Source organism: Mytilus californianus, unplaced genomic scaffold (assembly GCF_021869535.1).
Source record: "Mytilus californianus isolate M0D057914Y unplaced genomic scaffold, xbMytCali1.0.p SCAF_6, whole genome shotgun sequence".
NCBI lineage: Eukaryota > Metazoa > Mollusca > Bivalvia > Mytilida > Mytilidae > Mytilus > Mytilus californianus.
This window is the reverse complement of record NW_026262712.1, coordinates 102,992,754-103,011,775: the sequence shown is the minus strand read 5'-3', so window position 1 is coordinate 103,011,775 and position 19,022 is coordinate 102,992,754. Positions and strand designations below refer to the sequence as shown.

The window sequence follows — 19,022 nt, the reverse complement described above, 5'->3', positions numbered from 1 at the left end:
TATAAGAAAACACAGACTTGAAGAAAAAAAAAGGTTTTCTGATGGCAGCACTCCAAATTACATTTCAAGGAACTATAAGCATTGCAACATGTCACGAGATGAGCTCATTGGTAAAATTTCACAGCAGAGAAATGTCATCACCAGTTTGCAAAACCAGATTGCCCAAACTCAAAGACAGTTTCAACGGGATTTATCAGGAAGTGGTGTGACTCTAAGTGCATGTCAGTCCATTGAGATGAGAGATGCTATGGCTTTATGTTCAACCGAAATGGAGAAAGCCTTCCCAGATTCCAATTGCTTTCAAAGACTTTTTTGGAGTGAACAATTTAAAAGTGTTAACGTGAAATCAGCTAAAGGAATGAGATGGCATCCCATGATAATTAGATGGTGCTTGTATCTTCGACAGAAGTCCAGTGCTGCATATGATGCTTTGAGAGACTCTGGGTTTATCACTTTACCAAGTGCCAGGACTTTGTTTGATTACTCTCACTACACTAAATGTGGTAAGTCAGTTACGCATATATTTATTAGACATGTACAGATATGTTGGGGGTTCTGCCTCTACAATGTATAGGGTCAATCGAAAAGATAATAAATGGAACAAAAAGTCAAATTAAGAATTTAGTCCTAAAATATATCTATAAAAAAATAGCTATAGATAATAATGCATCCCCTTAAAAATGAAAAGAAATGGTTATTATATACATGTATCATGATTATGATAATGAGTTATAAATTGCTTTATTGAATACATGTATACAAGCCATTACAGGTAACGTTATGGCCTTCATCAATGAGAAAAACCCAAACAATATAGTCATGATACATGTACATGTAGTTGGCTTGAAATTAAAGGCCCAAATATTAAGACTGAAGAAAGTTAACAGCCTACATTTTGTATTTGTACTTTATCATTCTTTTAACCAAAGATATAAGACAGGAACACGTATGACCAAAGACAACAATTGAACTAGAATGTAGTCTCCTAACATGTGACAGGCACATGCACAATGTGATGGGGTTAAACATGTTTGTGAGCCCCCTAAACAGCACAAAATACATTATAGTCATTATAGGTCATTCAATGTCAAAATGTTTATACAAGTTAAAACATACATGTACATTTTTGTACAAGTTCCAAGACTTCATTTAAAAGACACCCTTATAATTAGGCTAGGTTAAATTGTATGTATTTTTGTTGGGTTATTTTTATTTGAGCAAAACCTGATTGAATTTAATTGCAATTTCACCTACAGAAATAAATCAATTCACTTATTTTTGACATTATATATATATCATGATTATCCTATAGCGTTTTTATGAATGCCGTTAGAAGTGAAATTAAATACTGGTGAGTTGTGGCGCATTGTATGAACATTTGTCTGTTGTTGAAGGATTTGTATTGTTTTTTTGTCAATCTATTTGTTAGGTTGCTGTCTTGTTTTGATATTTACCATTTTTACCTCTCTTGCAGTCTGTGCCAAAAACTTCAACATCTACTAGTCTGGAAACTAAGTATCAAAACTTGTCAATTTATGACTATACAAAATTTTGAAAAATTTCACTAGTCCAAATCAATATTTACCAGTCTGGGGCATCGACTAGTGGCTAACGGTGCAGACTGCTCTTGATACGTTAAAATGTAGGTCACATGTACTTTTCCTTTTATTACTAAAGACTGTTTATAATGTAGGTTTACTGAAAGATTTTTTTTTCTTCAGGTAATGGTTATCAACCAGATGTTTTAAATATATTGAAATCTGAGGCAGAAAAGAAGGGCATGTATAACAATGATGAGCCATGGCGAAAGTACGTTGGAATACTATTTGATGAAATTCAGGTTAAATCAGAATTGGTATATGACAAATACAGTGGTGAATTAATAGGATACTGTAATTTAGACAAAGTTGGTAACCAGATGATGGAACTTGACAAGAGTATTAAAGGAACTGAACACTCAGACATAGCCAAGTACATGCTTGTTGTAATGGTGAGGGGTGTAACTTGCGACCTACGGTTCCCATTGGCCGGTTTTCCGACAACTAGCATAACAGCAGATTTTTTGTACCCCATTATTTGGAAGGCAGTACGCATTCTAGAGACCAGCCTTGTTGACCTAAGGGTTTTATTCATTACTTGCGACGGTGCATCATCAAACAGGAGATTTTTTAAACTTCACGGAGAGGACAATGACTTTGTACACTATGCAGATAACCCGTACTCATCTGACAACAGAGCTATATATTTTATTTCGGACGTACCCCATCTTATTAAAACCACACGCAACTGTTTTTGCAATTCATTCTCTCATAAAAATACTCGAAAAATGTGGAAAGACGGTAAAGACATTTCTTGGCTTCATTTGCTTAATTTATTCGAACAGCATTGCGAACTGTCATTATACAGCCCATGTCCCAAATTAACAAGAAAACATATCGACATGTCAACATTTGGGTGCATGAAGGTGAATTTTGCTGCACAGGTCTTGAGTTCAACTGTAGCTAATGCATTGGAAATGATATATGGAGACAATGTCACAGAGACAGTGAACTTTATAAGGGTTATGAACCGGTTTTTTGACTGTTTGAATGTGCGAAGCCTGTACGAAGGTCGTAACAAACGAAATCCGGATTTGAATCCCTACAATTCTTCAAATGATGAAAGACTGAGGTGGTTAAAAGAGGATTTCCTGAACTACTTCAGTGAATGGGAGCAAGCCGTCATGAATCGTGTAGGAAATTTCACTTTGAAAGACCGGAAGGGGATGCTGCTTAGTCATCAGACTATTACTGGACTGAAAATAAGTGTGCATTCGATTGTTGCAAGTGTGAAATTTTTATTAAACAGTGGTGCTAAGTTTGTTCTCACTCACTCTTTTAATCAGGATCCTCTTGAACAGGAGTTTGGACATTACCGTCATAGAGTTGGTGACAACAGTAACCCAACAGTGTATTAGGTTCGACACATGATGAACCAAATGCGTGCAGTAGGAGCAGTTGCTTTAGCTCCGAAGAGAGGGAATATCCACCGAGAAAATGACGAAAACCGTTTTGTAATTGACGATTCAAAGTTACCCAAGAGATAAGCTTTAGTTGTACATTAGTAACATTGTCATGATTGCAATTCTTTTCAAACTTCAAAAAGTTATGAATAGTTTTAATTTAGATTTTAATGTTTCCCCATATTTTACCAGTATTCATGAAGAATTGCTAAAAGTACATGAAAGTTCAAAGTAGATACAATATTCTGGATGTGGATCTTTTAAATTCTTGTTTACTAATATTTCATTATTTATGATATATACATGTATATGAAGTGTGCCAATATAGGAAAACTTTACTTTTGTCCCTAAATATACATGTAGGTTCTTATGAATTTATGTGTATATATATATTAATTGTTTTCTGTTTAGTATTTAATTAATATTAAGATCCATTTTGTTACATTTTGTGATCAATTTATTTGGCAATCGCCAGTGGCAGTCAGCAGGGTTTAAGAACATCAGTTGTTCGACCTGTTAGTCAAACGCGTTTTGTTAAAATATACTTTTTCACTTTTTTGGTCTTCTGGAAAGTGTTGTTTGTGCTGTATTTAGACCCTTCTAAAACGAAATTTGTTTTACATGCACACGTATAAAAATTGCGGTTTTTATCCAAAGCAATCATAGGTTTGAACGTAGTTTTCAATTTAGACTTGTGTATATATATATATATATATATATATATATATAGATACAATGGACAATTCAAAGTTAGACACTTTAATAAAATAAATCTGATCTTATCTTATATAGTGTACATATTGTATAAAGTTCTACTTCTGGACACAATTTTTATAAAACATGTTTTTCATAGAAATAATTTTTTTATAGTAAAATTGGTTGTAAAAAACAAATTGATTCGTATTAAAATGGAAATGTTTATTTAGTCATTTCAACAGCTATTTTTAGGATTATTTTTAGCAGCTAATCAAAATGAAAAAATGTTCACACAAAAAATGTAATTAGTACTAGCGAGGATAATAATAATATGATTTTATTTGTACATATACTTTGGACATATATCTATTAAATATGTCTTGATTTACTGATTTTGTGTGTGTAATTTGTGTTGTGTATATATGTAATATATGTTGCGTGTTTGAGATAAATAGATTTAAATCTAAATTGCTTTATTTTGAGTTTCAACTTCTGCCTTTTATGTGACAACAATGACAAGTTTCTAGTATATATTTCTGACACATGTACATGTACATGCAGGACTCTGGAGGATGAATATGAACAATATAAATCATATTTTTCACAAAACAGTCTTAAACCTGCTACAAGTAAAAACAGGAGATGTGATGTAATTGCCAAGAATACAACTCTTTATTTACCGGACTAAATGATGTAAATGTACACAACTGAATTCGAAGGTTACTGTATAGCTGTCAACAATGAGCAAAACCAATACTGTATATAGGTTACTGTAAAAGACCAAACTTGCCAAACAATTAACAAAATCAAATTTGACCAACTGTTCTCAACAACAACAACTAAAGCATTATCTATACTCATTCTATACAGAATACACAAGTATATTGTTTACCAATGATGAAACACCTTATAGCTCAATTCAACAATTGATAGTCATGGTCTTAGCTGTATATAAAAAAAAAAAACATAAATACTTTAATTCTTTTAATATAAATAATCAGGTAGATATGAGCACAAAATCAACAATTCAAGGATACACAGTTTATAGCAGCACTGAAATGTACTTTGAGAAGATTCTTTAAATAACAAGAACATCAATACACTGAAATATAATGATCAGGGGAGACGACTTTAAATAAAAATCCAGAAAATTCACTGATACATGTAAAAGCACTTCAGTCTACAGTTGTTTACAGTTTATTTTTAACTACTGCTAATTAGTTTTTGGTTATGTCTTTCAAGGCCTGTCTCAAACTTGAGGATGACTTTTTGGTAGACTTGGATGATATGCTTGTCTTATTACGCTCAAGTCGGGTAACAGCAAAACCACGTATCCTTAGAAATAAACGGATAATGTCTTCTGTTACAGCTGAAACAATTGAACCCTCTTCATTTGCCATTAGAATGTTACAATAGTATTTGATCATGAAACCTTCCATAATATTTTCCATCAAGGGTTCAGTTAAGAGTGAATTTGCACTTAAGACTGAGCTAGTAGACTTGCGTACAATAAGTTCCATCTCACGTACTAGCAGAAACAAAGTGTCACATGGCTTTTGGAGACCACCACGATCTTGTATATTGTACCATTTGCTATATTGGGTAACAAAATTTTGACTGTCTGATGTCATGGTAAAGTTTGAAATTACACCAAGTTTATATGCACTATACCTAGAAAATCTTTTACGCAGCGAATACACAATATATCCTGCTATATAGAAGAGAATAGACTGATCATTACTACTAAGGTGTGATTGCTCTTTTTCTGAGTTGTCTTTTTGCACCTTGGTCATCTGTGCCATAATTTCACCAATAATGTCTTCAAAAATCAATTGCAAAAATATTGAAAGTACATTCTCTGAACATGTTGGAAAATGGTCTAAAAACTTCTGTCTTAAGGACACATCCGAACGAACCTTATGAAGTTTTCGAAAAATGTTTTCTCTATCATTGCTTTGTGTCAGTTTAGAGTTTGACTCTTCAAAAATGGTGTAAATAACCTGATGTAAACATTCCTTAGCAGAGGTATTGTTTTCTAGTTGATGACATAAATCTTTAATCTCGTGTGGATTAACAACAAATGGGTCATTTGCAATATTGCATAGTGATGTTGGCAGTGCTGTATAAAAAGTTTTACTAAAAGTATCTTTTGACACCTGTGAAGATTCACAACTAGTAGATGTTGATGATTGTGTTGCTGAAACACCTTTTGTAACACGAAAGTCACTGGCCCGAATTTGTTGACCATGCTGTTTTGAGGTATGCCCTCTAAAGCCTGAGATGGTTTTCAGTGGCTTGTCACATACTGGACATTGATACAAAATGTCTGACACCTTTGCCGTTGGGTTGGCAGTTTTTTTCTTTTTAGGACTAGGGACAGCGAAATCTATACTACTGTCACTATCACTTGGGTCATATTCTGTATATTCCCCTAGCAATAGTTCTAGATCAAGATCAGTGTCCCAAGATAAGAAATCTGACATGTTAATAGAGTTCAAATCGAAAAGTAAATAGCAGATATTGCAACTCGTTCTTTTTATTACATACTCGTGTATATTTCTCAAGATTAATTTTCTCAAATCAGCTTTGGTCATTTTGAAAGTAGACAATGACTCGTTTAGTGTAGTTTGGGTCATAGCTTTTCTAAATTGAATAGTACAAAGGAAACCACACAAGCTCATTAAATAAACAACTTACAATCGGTTAAAAAGTAGAAAGGATACCGCACAAGCTCATTAAATGAACAACATACAATCAGGACTACTTTATTCTTTATTATAATTAATTATAAATCATCACAGGAATAAGGAATGCAAAGTTAAATGCTCAAACTAAATAAGGGTTAATCAAATCAATCATTGTTTCTAGAAGACATTTACTATTCAATAATAAAAATGTTAAAACGTTGAAATTTATACGATTTTAACGGCCCTGTAAGACATATTTGATAGAAAATATTTTTTTTATATTTGTTACTTTTGTTTTTGAACATCGAAGATAATTAACAAAAGTTAAAAACAAAACAGAGAATTTCTGTCATGACGATCGAGACTAGGAGTTTAGTTGTTTACATTATCGTAACTAGCCGGAAATATTTATTTGAAGCGCGCATAATTGTAGTAGTGAGTAAATCCAAATCTCACGATTTGCGATATTTTAACGAGATACCGCGAGACACGAATCCTTGTTAGTTATACGTCCTTGGTGACACCATTTATATCAGATTGACATAAAAATAAAACATCTGAGACAGAATTAAACTTTCACCAATGAGTTTAGATCCATTAATAAAATTGAAAAAAAACTTTGAATTTTACTGTAAACATGTAGAATTTAGATACTTTGTTCTTTAGAATGACACCAAAGCAAGTGGACAGAGTCTCCAGTAAAATCTTTAAAAATCAAATAATATTTTGAGATAATGCCTGGTACAATTAAAATATGATCATACTACCCAACCAAGTGCTCAAACGACTCAAATCTGTCTCGACACTAATACATGTAGTACTTATTCGACAGCAAACATTTATCAGTGGAGCTAAAACACAAAACAATCTGTTTTGTTATTAAAAAAACACTTTGGTTTTCTTGTTTCGTTTGTTTCACATTATGTTATGTTAAGTATGTATTTTGCTCCATTTTGAAGGTTATTTAGGTTAACTAGGAGTAATTGTGGTAAGTTTTTAGGCGTGGTAACGTGTCACTTTCATTTGGACCGCGTCTCTTTGCAAGGCAAAGTTTAGCAGTAACGCTAGTTGACCTTGCAATGAGATTATGAGGACAGTTGCCATAGACAGTTAGTTTTCAAGACAACACAGGTTAGTACATCTCAGATTTGAGGATAAATTGTGAGAAGAGGAAAGCCCGTGTTTAAATCGTGTTTAATATCTTATTCCTTCAATCCAAAGTTTAAATGACCAAATGTCTTAAAAAGATAAGAATATAGTCTGCAAGAAATCTATAACACATACTTCAATTCCTGATGAAATATGCAGAATACTATCTTTATTCGACATTAAGACAGACTAGCTGGACATTTAACAAGAGGAATAAGTTGTAATGGAGCATTTATCTGATTTTTGTCGTCCGGAACGAAGGCATACATAGTTTGTTTTAGGGGCCGATTTCGAACCTGTCATATATTGGTGCAGGATACATGCTTTCATCTATTTGATTTGGAAACAATATTTGTGTGTGCAGGTCTTTTACATGTGAACATTAATGAATATCACAATGTTTTACTACACTCTCACTTAATAATTCAAAATTTGGTGATTATGATGAACGAATCTATCCCATCGAACTTGAGATAAGGATACAACAGATACACTTAAGTCTGCCTCATATCTTGACTTACATCTAGAAATTGACACTGAGGGTCAGTTGAAAACAACTTTACGACAAAAGAGATCATTCCAGCTTCCCAATTGTGAACGTTCTATATCTATATATGTAGCAACATTCCAGCAGCGCCTACATACGGAGTATATATCTCCCAGTTGATACGATATTCCAGGGGTTGTGTTTCCTATCATGATTTCCTGATAGAGGGTTGCTGCTCACAAGGAAGCTATGAAACCAAGAGTTCCAAGTGGTGATGTTGAAGTCATCCGTTTGTAAGTTTTACGAACGCCATCACGAGTTAGTTGACCGTTATGGAATATCCGTTTCACAGATGATAACGGATATGTTCGTAATGTCGTAACTACAATCCCGTACCCTTTTCCCGAATGTGACCTACCGAATTAGACATATTAGCGGTTTTGTAATAACATGAGCAACACGACGGGTGCCACATGTGGAGAAGGATCTGCGTACCCTTCCGGAGCACCTGAGATCACCCCCAGGTTTTGGTGGGGTTCGTGTTGCTCAGTCTTTAGTTTTCTATGTTGTGGTTTGTGTACTTTTGTTTGTCTATTGGTCCTTTTCTTTTTCAGCCATGGCGTTGTCTGTTTATTTTCGACATATGAGTTTGGATGTCCCTCTGGTATCTTTCGCTTCTCTTTTATATATATTATATAATAATGATAAGTGCTGTACTATGAACTAATAATGAACTGAAATACAGTATTAAATTTTTGATTAATATGTTGCAGGAACTGTCTGATGGCAAGGAAAAGGAAAGATTACACGCAAAAACAGAGAAGAGAGTAAATGTATCCACCATTGAAAAGGCAATAATGGATAAAGGAGGAGGCGTAGAAACACACAAGTGTTCTGTATTATAATCCCAGATCACATTAAGTGAAAGACTTGACTTGGAAGACAATACTGTACCTCCAGGAGACCAACAGTTTTAATCAATAGTAAAGATAACAGGAAGAGCGAAACAATTGGCAACTTTTACTAAGGCTTTCACCACACTCTAAATGAACTTTAAACGGCATCATATACATGTTCTGTAAATGAAAATTTGAAATACATTTACGTGAACGCATATTATTGTAAATTTAATACTGCATTAAATGTTTTATATCCCATTATCGAGTAAAATTATGTTTGCAAATACAGTGCTTAGGGTTTTGAGTTCTTAATTTTTAATAGAATATCCTTCCTATCCTAAATGTTTATATAAATGTAAAGAATATCAACAGGTTTTTGGGTGAGTGTCTGTCATACACTTTAAAAAGGATCATACTCTTTACAAATTGTTCTGCTTTTAAAGTTAATATTTATTTGAAGTTATACTATATGGTGATCATGATTAGTCAATGAGCATCGAAGACAATATTCAGATTGTTAAGGTTGTTCATCTATACAATATTTATTCAAAAGATTTGCATTCTGAAATACATTTGCATTATCAAACATTTTAACAAAAATGTTTGTTTTATACTTGTATGTTTGTATTTTAATGTATTTTTTTAATTTATGAGACAATTACTGGCTGAGAATTAAATCAAGTGAAATGCAAATATATCAATAAAGAAAATGAATACTGTTAACATTTGATGACTTAAAAATGATAATAACTAACAAAATGCACCACTGTTCTCCGAAACCCTTTTTTCAATCATAATTTATATTCTCATTACTTTTTATGACTCTTTAATGTTCTATATACTTACTACTTTTATCTAAGTGCGTTACCTTAGTAAACTTAAGTATATTATATCTAAAACATTGCTTTAAAAAAGCTACTTAATATAACTAAGCAGACTGAAACTAGTTTCATTCAAAGGGGCATTAGCTACGAGATATCAGAAAAAAATTTAATTTTTTTTCAATCATTAAAGAAAGTGAAATAGTGAAATAATAATTCGCTTTTAGCAGCAAGTTTGGTTCAATTTTGACAAAATAAACTAAGAAGCATCGCTATTGAATTATCCACCTGCAAGTGACTTATTCGACCTCATTGAATCCGTATTCATGTGACCTTCAATTTAACAAATTATCTAGAGATTGGTTACGCATGAATTAGGCGTGTTCAGCTTTTCAATTGAAAGTGAAACAAGGGTAAAACATTTGATTGACTGATTCGATCCACAAAGACTCATTCTTATACAAGTTAATACGATGATTAACACATATTTTAATCTATAATATGAAATCAAACAGACCTAGAAAAAATCAATTGCACGAGTTTGCTATCTATTTATATCTATATTTATGTTTATATCGGGTTAAATAGCCGTCGGCAGTCTTCGGAGGTCACCTTGATGGTTAATTAGATGGCGTCTAAACTGAAATACACACGAAATGCTGATACATATTATCGAGCCCATGCATTGTAAATAGTTTATTTTAGACTTCTTTTAATTTGGATATACGTTTAACTATGTTATAAATCAACTATGCGAATTCGAGTCAAATCGGTGAACATGAATTTGAAAGGTAATGCCCCTTTAAGACATAATAGTTGGTTTGCATTGCTTTAAATTCATGATATAACTTATTTTATTCTCACAGATGCATTTATTAATTCGTATTGACACTGAATTTCAAATATACACTGGATGTGTGCTTGAATATTTATATTTGTTAAACACCTGCCATATTAATGATTTTATGTAAAGATACTTATCTGAAGTATTCTTCCAGTCGAATTGGATAGTTCTGATATGCATTATTCGTTTTTGTTATTATGTTTTTTTATGTGTTGTTTTGTTTGAATGTAATATAGTGAACCCTATATTATGGACAAAGGTTTCCATATGATCAGCCCGTTTCTCAATCAAATTCAATTAATTTAAATAAACTTTTGTTTAACCTGATCATGCTAATTAATCATGTCTAAATGGCAAAATAACCACATCGTCTCATATGTATACTGGAATTTGGCAGCCATACCAATATTACTAAATAGCATGATAATATTAATACAAAATAAATCGAGGAGTACTTCCTAGTATCTACATGTACATACCCTTTTATTAATGTTTTCTACAATGAAGTACAAATACAAAACTGCATGGGTAACACCGCTATTCATATTCTCCTTTACGTTTAAAGTGTTTACATTTAAGCGCAATTACTGAAGAGTGCAATTGAGATTTGATCAATTGGGATTTTAAAAATTTTAGTCAAATGCAGTATTTATAAAAGTCATATGAAACGAGTTTCATAAAATTTTAATGTTATCGAAATTATTGAACCAATGCATGCATTTATACTAAACTAAGTCTTGAATGCACTTTTTTTTATTATATTTTTTACGCATCTATAACGTATTATCAACATATAATATTTCATTCAGTGGTTGTTGATCGCAAACTAATTAACTTTCGAGTTTGTTGCCGGAGGTTACCGGATCGTGACATTGACAAACAATAAATACAAAGCACGCGGAAAACATGACAGATAAGTGAATTAAAAAAGCCTTGACATTTGTTTTTATATTTACAATGCGTTCCCAGTTAATTTTACTATTCCTTAACAGTTGTTAAATGATTTGCTGTATTAAATTTGTTCTTGAAGAATATGTTATAACTATTTACCTTCAAGAGCACGTTTGTTTACATTCTTTCATTACGGTTTTCCCCCTCGCAATTGCGCTGTGCGCTGGCCGAAGTTATAACGAGAGGTTTCATAGTTAAAGTCACTGCACATGGAAAAATATCGGCTAATTAGTGTTCGGGAAGTCACTAATTCAATATCGGTACATTTATAAAGATTTTGAGAATGTAAATAATTTTCTTTTCACGTTCACTTCTTTTAGATAAAACTTAGTCATTCAAGTATAAAAAACATATTCAACTTTTGTTTTTAATTTGAAGTTTCATATGACTCTAAAATAAAAAAAAATCAGTAGACTCACACATTTAGTTACAGATAACTTTTTTTCATACCAAAAGTTCGCATTTTCTTGTTACCTGGATGATTGACTACTTTTGTTAATTTAATCAACGGTTTTAAATCATTATGCACAATTGTTTCGGAATATTCAATAGAAGACCGAATTCAATAATTGTCAAAATAAGTTCTACCCAACCTTTGTTCAAATCTAGTATTTAGTTTTTGAAATATTATTTGAACCTGCAACGTCCAATCATGAGTTTCCAATTAAATAGAAATGGTAAATGTAAATGAATAATTGCACTATCGTTTCATTATTTATCATCATTTAAGTTGGTTATATTCTCTTTCGTGTTTGTTTGTCTTTGTTGCACATTTGGAAATATTTCTTAATTACAGAAGCTGAATAGTTGCATCCTAATTTAGTAAACACTAAAGGAGAATGCCACTTGTTTTACCCCTTGAATTCAAAAATATGATAGTACTATACATCTTTGAAATAACATCTTAACGATGTAGGCAGGACAATGATCTGCCAGATACAGTTTTTTTTTGTACTATATATTTGCTTAAGACATCAAATTAACTTTAATTTTTTAAGAAGGAACATTTCTTTTAAAAATAATCACAACTATATCTAATATAAGTACTTCAATAGGTAAGATGAACAATTCTTAAAGTTGAGAGGTCATTATTTCAATGTCTATGTGTTCATTGCAAACACTCTGAAAAAAGTTAAATAACAAAATACCGAACTCCAAGGAAAATTCAAATCAGAAAGTCCTTTATCAAATGACAAAATCAAAAGCTCAAAAACATCAAACGAATGGAAAACAACTGTCATATTCCAGACTTGGAACAGGCATTTCCTTATGTAAAAAGTGGTGTATGAAACCTGGTTTTATAGTTAGTCAAACCGCTCACTTGTATTACAGTCGCATAGAATTCCATTATATTGACAACAATATGTGAGCAAAACAAACAAACACATTAGGTAAAAATGAAATATTATCTCTCTGTCTGCGTATTCCCACCCTACGAATACCTGCATTGACATCGCTCTACAAACAATATGAAAGCAAAGGCATACATGGGCATACTTGCTTAGTAAGCAAAATATAAAAGGGACAAAAGTACAATGATACGACCTTTGAATATTTCAGTTCGTCGGATATTCGACCGCCTGTTAAGTTTATGTCTTAATTGACTGAATTAATAGATACATATCGCAACTGCTTAATCATTGTTCATCATGTAAGTTTTCTACATTATTAGTTTAGTTTTACACGAACGTGTAAGTTAGTCGTTGTACATGTAAAGTTATAGCTTTGAAAACACAAAACCTATTTCTTCCTACAAGTGTTGTTGTAAAAATGGACGTAATACCATGGGACAAAAAACCTCCAAGTGAAAGAAAACAGACAAAACCATGACTAAACTAAAGACGACGACAAATCACTACACAGAAAAGTAAAGATCGATCATCAATATATAATTTCTTATTAGCTTTCTTTTTTTCTTATTGTTCTTATCATTATTCATTTAGATAATGTAGCTATCAATATCAGAAGATATCCGTCTAGAAGCATCTTTGAAGGCCAGAGTGTAATATGCATTTGTGAAATTGAAATCAAAAGTACATCAAATAACGTTTCTTGGACAAAGAACGGCATTGTAATATCTAATTCTTCAACCATCGTGTTAGAGAACGTTACACAAGACGACAGTGGAAACTATACATGTTATATGAAGGACAGACAAATTTACGTAACAAAGAATGAAAATCTGATTGTGAATCCACCGTGTATGGAGCCACATGGTAAACATCAGAATATTTTTTATAGTAGACGGTTGTAGCCTTTAAAATTGTGTCGAAAATATATGAAAGGTTTTATGATAGTTATGTTATTACAGTTAACAAACCTAACCTAAAAGAACCCAAGGAAAACACCCGGACACAATTTAAGATTATAATAACATATCATCGTTTTTCTTATAAGATATATATTTTGTTTATATATAAGTTTTTTTTAAAAAGACCCAGACCTGAAGTTAATAAATCTATTATTCTAGCACTACGTATTAGGACACAGTATAAGGCAATCAGTAAACATATATAACTATAATGTTCAATATAGAAAATTGTCCTTGCTTGTTCAATTATTTTTTTTACATAATCTTGCTATTGACGGCAATTAAAAACAGTTTATGAATTTATGTATCTTCACGAAGATGTTCAATTAAAGACAAACGATGGATATTTTGGTTTGTAAAATGATATACAATTACCTTTGCATTCACTAATACTAGCAAAACAAACTTGTTTTCTTTTGCAATCAATGTAAACAATCGATAAAGCATGAAATAAAAACAATTATTTGAATTACTAAAGAACATTTAGATTTTTGAACTTTAAATATTTAGAAAATATTATTTTTAAACACAATAATTATAAAGGTGGAGCTTTTTTTCGGGAGGGTTTGTCCTACCCAAAGCATTTCAATGAATCGAAATAATATAACATTATATAAATTTCATGCGTCCGAATTACACTAAGATAACATTAAACTTTCAAATGTATTTCAATCGGAATTAGCGTACAAATATTTATTCTATTTTGACATAAAATAAATCTTGTAGTTAAAAAGACAGGCGAAAAAAAAATAAGAAACATTAACACTCATATGTCGAAAATAAACTGACAATGCAATAACAAAACAACAAACGAAAAATGATCAAAAAGACAAACAACAGTATACACAACACAACATGGAAACTAAAGACTCTGCAACAAGAACCGTACCAAAAATCCGCGGATAGTCTCAGGTGCTGCAGTACGGTAAACAGACACTGCTTCAAACGTGATAATCGTCGTGATACTCCTATAACATATGTTGTCAAACATCAAGTGATTAGGCATCAGGCAATAGCAGATTGGTAAATGACCTTTGTCTAACACTGAGACAACATCAATTCAATAAATCATCGGTCATCTAAATTTTCTAGCCGTGAAACTTAGTCAAATTTGTTCAGAAATAAGTCAACGCAACAGTATTTTACCGATGGTCAAATCTCGTATATCGATTAGAAAAAGACGAATCTAGGTAACAAAAAGACACATAGGGAATCACCTGAACTCTTAAAGGAGCGAATTCACACTCAGTAAAAATGGTATAATCTGGAATAAAAAACAGACAACTATACTGGTATCTTATGACCTGACACTACGTAAACATGCCGATAGTGAATTGAGACAACTACGTATTGGTCAACCAATTCATGAATATGACCCTTAAGCGTAAGTACAAATTATTGTCGATAAGAGTCGTTCTTTCTCATAACACTGTTGATGCAGTTTTTGTGTAAGGAGCACACCCTGTTTATTAAGTCCGTACACTGTGCACATGCACGAGCGTAACGTTTTAATGTATGTACGTAAGCGCCATATGAGAAATGGGGAAAATTGGAATATCACGTTGTCAGAGATTCCAGTTTGAAGTCGGCAATTTGTGTCAGTATAGTAGAAAGTTTCAAGATATGAAGCAGACCTACTTTTTTTGTACCCCTGGCATAGGTGGACTCGTATTTGGAACCTCTTTTCGGATTTTGGTTTCCCGTGTTTAAATCGACCTTCTAACTGTTTTTATTCGAGCGCCACTGATAAGTAAACAAAACGCGGTCTTCAGTTACAAGTTATAAGTCCAGCAGTTCCTTTGATTAATTTTTTTTCAAGCGCTGGGGCAATTCTACTGCTTATTGACGTTCTTGTTTTTTTAAACTGCAGGCAGATATGGCACTTCAACATGGGTAAACTGCTGTTATCTTAACTTAGCCGTGTTTGTCACAATTGTTTTGAATTTAGGTTTTTAATGCATTTCAACTTTGTATTTGATTTACCCCTCTAATTGTTTTGATTCGAGCGCCACTGATTAGTCTCGTGAAGATGAAATGCCCGTCTTGTGTAAAACAATGAAAACCCCATTCAAGTTGGTGAGTTCATGTGTATGATGCCACGTATTTATGTAAGGATATCCTTTACTGTAATTTGTCACACAATTTTGAAATGAAACGCTTTGACAGTGTATATTTCGTCTTCAGGAAGACTTGACGGAAGCTTGTACTATTAACGGTAATATAGGTTCAGCTTGACACAGTGACAACAGATGGGTTTGACTAGGCAGTGTACAGTTTGTCTTTTGCAATTGAACTAATTATGCGACTGGATGGGTTGTATCCGAAAATCGTTCTTTAGTTGGCTTTTTTAACTTATTTTATACGAGCGTCACTTATGAGTCTTTTGTAAACGACGCGTCTGGGGTACAAAAGTTTAATCCTGGTGTCCATGATGAGTTTATTTACTTCATAAATGAGGAGGTTAAAAATACCAAAGAGACAATCAAAACATCATAAGTTTAAAAGTGACCGACAAAATCATAGATAAAAACGAAAAACAACAGCCTACAGAACACTATATTGAAATCATAACACTGAGTAAAACAAACAAAATTTACTTGTTTAACTTTTAAAGAACATAGTTTTAGCAAAACATAAATGTGTTATGTGTTTTCATACACTGCCCAATCCTGTTGAAAATAGCAGTAACTGTCAACAGTGGTCAAACAGATATATTCATTACAGGATTTCGTGAAATAAAGAGTTTTCTAGGAATTGGAATATCATTTGTACTCCTTATAGCATCTGTCATAGGCAATATTGTCATTCAACTTTACTGTAAAAGGCTGACAAGGATACCGCTTCGAAATGAAAACGAAATGTCAAGAGAACGAGTACAAATGACAGATACACACGATGGGTATCATACTATTGATGAAGAACACTTTCGACTAGAGGATACTGAGATTGACCATACATCTGAAACGACAACTAATATTCCGGAGTATCTAGAAGTTTTAGATGTTCCAGATATGGCATCTGATATAATTGAAATACCTATAGATGATGACTATTTACATCCGTATTGCACAATGATGCAAGAAGGTGCATAAGTACATAGCTCTTGTTACAGAATATGCAGGAATAAGAAAGATCTAGAGAAAAATGAATTGTCAAGTTTCGGAAGTTTCGGGAGTAATACACATCTACTTTAGTAATTTTGATGTATATCTGTTAAGATGCACATTAACTGTACATTTGTAAAGATGTATATAAGCTATACATTTGTTTAGATGCAAATAAACTGACATCTGTTGAGAATGATATAAACTGTACATCTGTTAAGATGCACAGTAACTGACTTTGAATATGTTAGAATATATACTATTGTATGTAGACATCGACGATGTATATAAACTGTACATTTTTAAATATAATATTTACTCTGTGTATATACATCTTTACATATATACAATAAATATACATTTCCACTGATTTGCAGTTTATATGCATCTCAACAGATGTACATTTTGTGAACAGTGTTACAGATGTAGAATATGTTTGCATCTTAATTGGTATACAGTGTATATGCATCTTAAAATGTGCATCATGTAACAACAATTCCATCCTCTTTTCTTCCAATGTTACATCGCCGAATTTGTGCTTACATGAGCAATACGACTGGTGTCACATGTGGAACAGAATCTATTTGCCCTTTTATGAGCATCTGAGAGGTGGTTGTGTTGTTCAGATTTTGGTTTTCTGTGTTGTGTTTTGTAGATTATTGTTTGACTATTAGTCGATTCTCGTTTTTTGCCATGGAGTTATTAGTTTTTCTTCGACGTGTGATTGTCAATATCACTGTGGTAACATTCGCCCCTCTTGTGACCCAACCGTATTATGTATGTACTCGTCTTGAGTCAAGAGCCGTCAATTCAGTGGCTGTCTTTTTGTCGCTGTATATCATGTGTTTCGGTCATTGTTGTGTACATATATCAGGCTGTTGGTTTTATCGTTTGAATAGTTTAACATTTTGTCATGGTATACATAGCTTACTTCTTTTTAAGGTATTTGCTAATTAAAGGCCCCGAGGGTATCAGAAGCCTAGACGTCATTAATTCAGTACTTGTACGAAAGTATGGATATTGTTTGATTTAAATTAAATATTTCAAACTTTCCAAATCATTAATTAAGGAATTTATTTCTTTCATGCAAAGCTCTAATTCCTTGGTTTTTATTTGGATTTATTTTTAATAATTTTTAGTATTATCAGCTCTCAAACGTTTATATAAGTTGAGGACTTTCAAATATTTTGTCATCACTGAAGAGATATTTACTGTTTAAATGCGCACATGGTGCAGTAAACTTGGTACCGTTAATGTTATTACCGATCTTCAAATCTCATATATCTAGTAAGAAAACAATTCAAGGTAATAAAAAAACTGAGGAATGCAGTCATTTTGTCAAATAAGTTCATTGATGATCTTTCATTTAGAAGAGGTAGAAGTGTAAATGTAAGTAAATATAAGTTTTGATTTCATTTCTTCTGCAATTTTCATAGATTGCAAATAAATTGAAAATATAAACGTATTTTACATGTGTTACACATAATATCATATTCTATGTACTAATAGACAACCTACTAAGCAAAACAAACTCTTCACGGAGTGACTTAAGTTAAATCCTCATGTTGAGAAAATCAACCGTCAATCGTTTGAAAGTAATAGAAAAACGATTGTTATCTAGGTTGGATAGAGGGTATCATCTGCTACAGTATTGAAATGGATATTTGATAGGAATAATTCAATTTAAATAGCCATGATCGAGAAATGAATCAAACGTCATTTTTCGCTGCTGTTTAAATTTATTGTTTGATATATGCTAGCAATCATTTTGATTGCTTGACGAGGCTTTTAATTGATAAATTGCCTGAAACGAACTACAGATCATTTCAATCCTGTTTATTTTTTTCTGGGTAAAGGTAAATATGAAAAGTGCATGTGCATGTCATTAACAAGATTTCTGTCCCGATCAACTGATTGAACATGTTGAAATACTTTCCTTAAATTTACGAAAATAAGATTGTGTGATTTGTTTTATCTTTTTCGTTATCAGTTCATCTATATGTCAGCATTGTTGTCATGTCACAGACATAGTAGATTATTTTTTGTAAATTTTTCTATCAGACTCAAACATT

General features: G+C 32.3%; 1 protein-coding gene across 1 annotated transcript; it reads left to right on the top strand.

Moving 5' to 3' along the window:
- Window positions 1–10: 10 nt before the first annotated feature.
- On the top strand, window positions 11–3,228 carry LOC127706238 (uncharacterized). Its single transcript, XM_052210735.1, has 2 exons — window positions 11–503; window positions 1,722–3,228. The coding sequence occupies exons 1-2, from the start codon at window positions 89–91 to the stop codon at window positions 2,954–2,956; spliced, it is 1,650 nt and encodes a 549-aa protein (XP_052066695.1). The 5' UTR covers window positions 11–88; the 3' UTR covers window positions 2,957–3,228.
- Window positions 3,229–19,022: the final 15,794 nt, after the last annotated feature.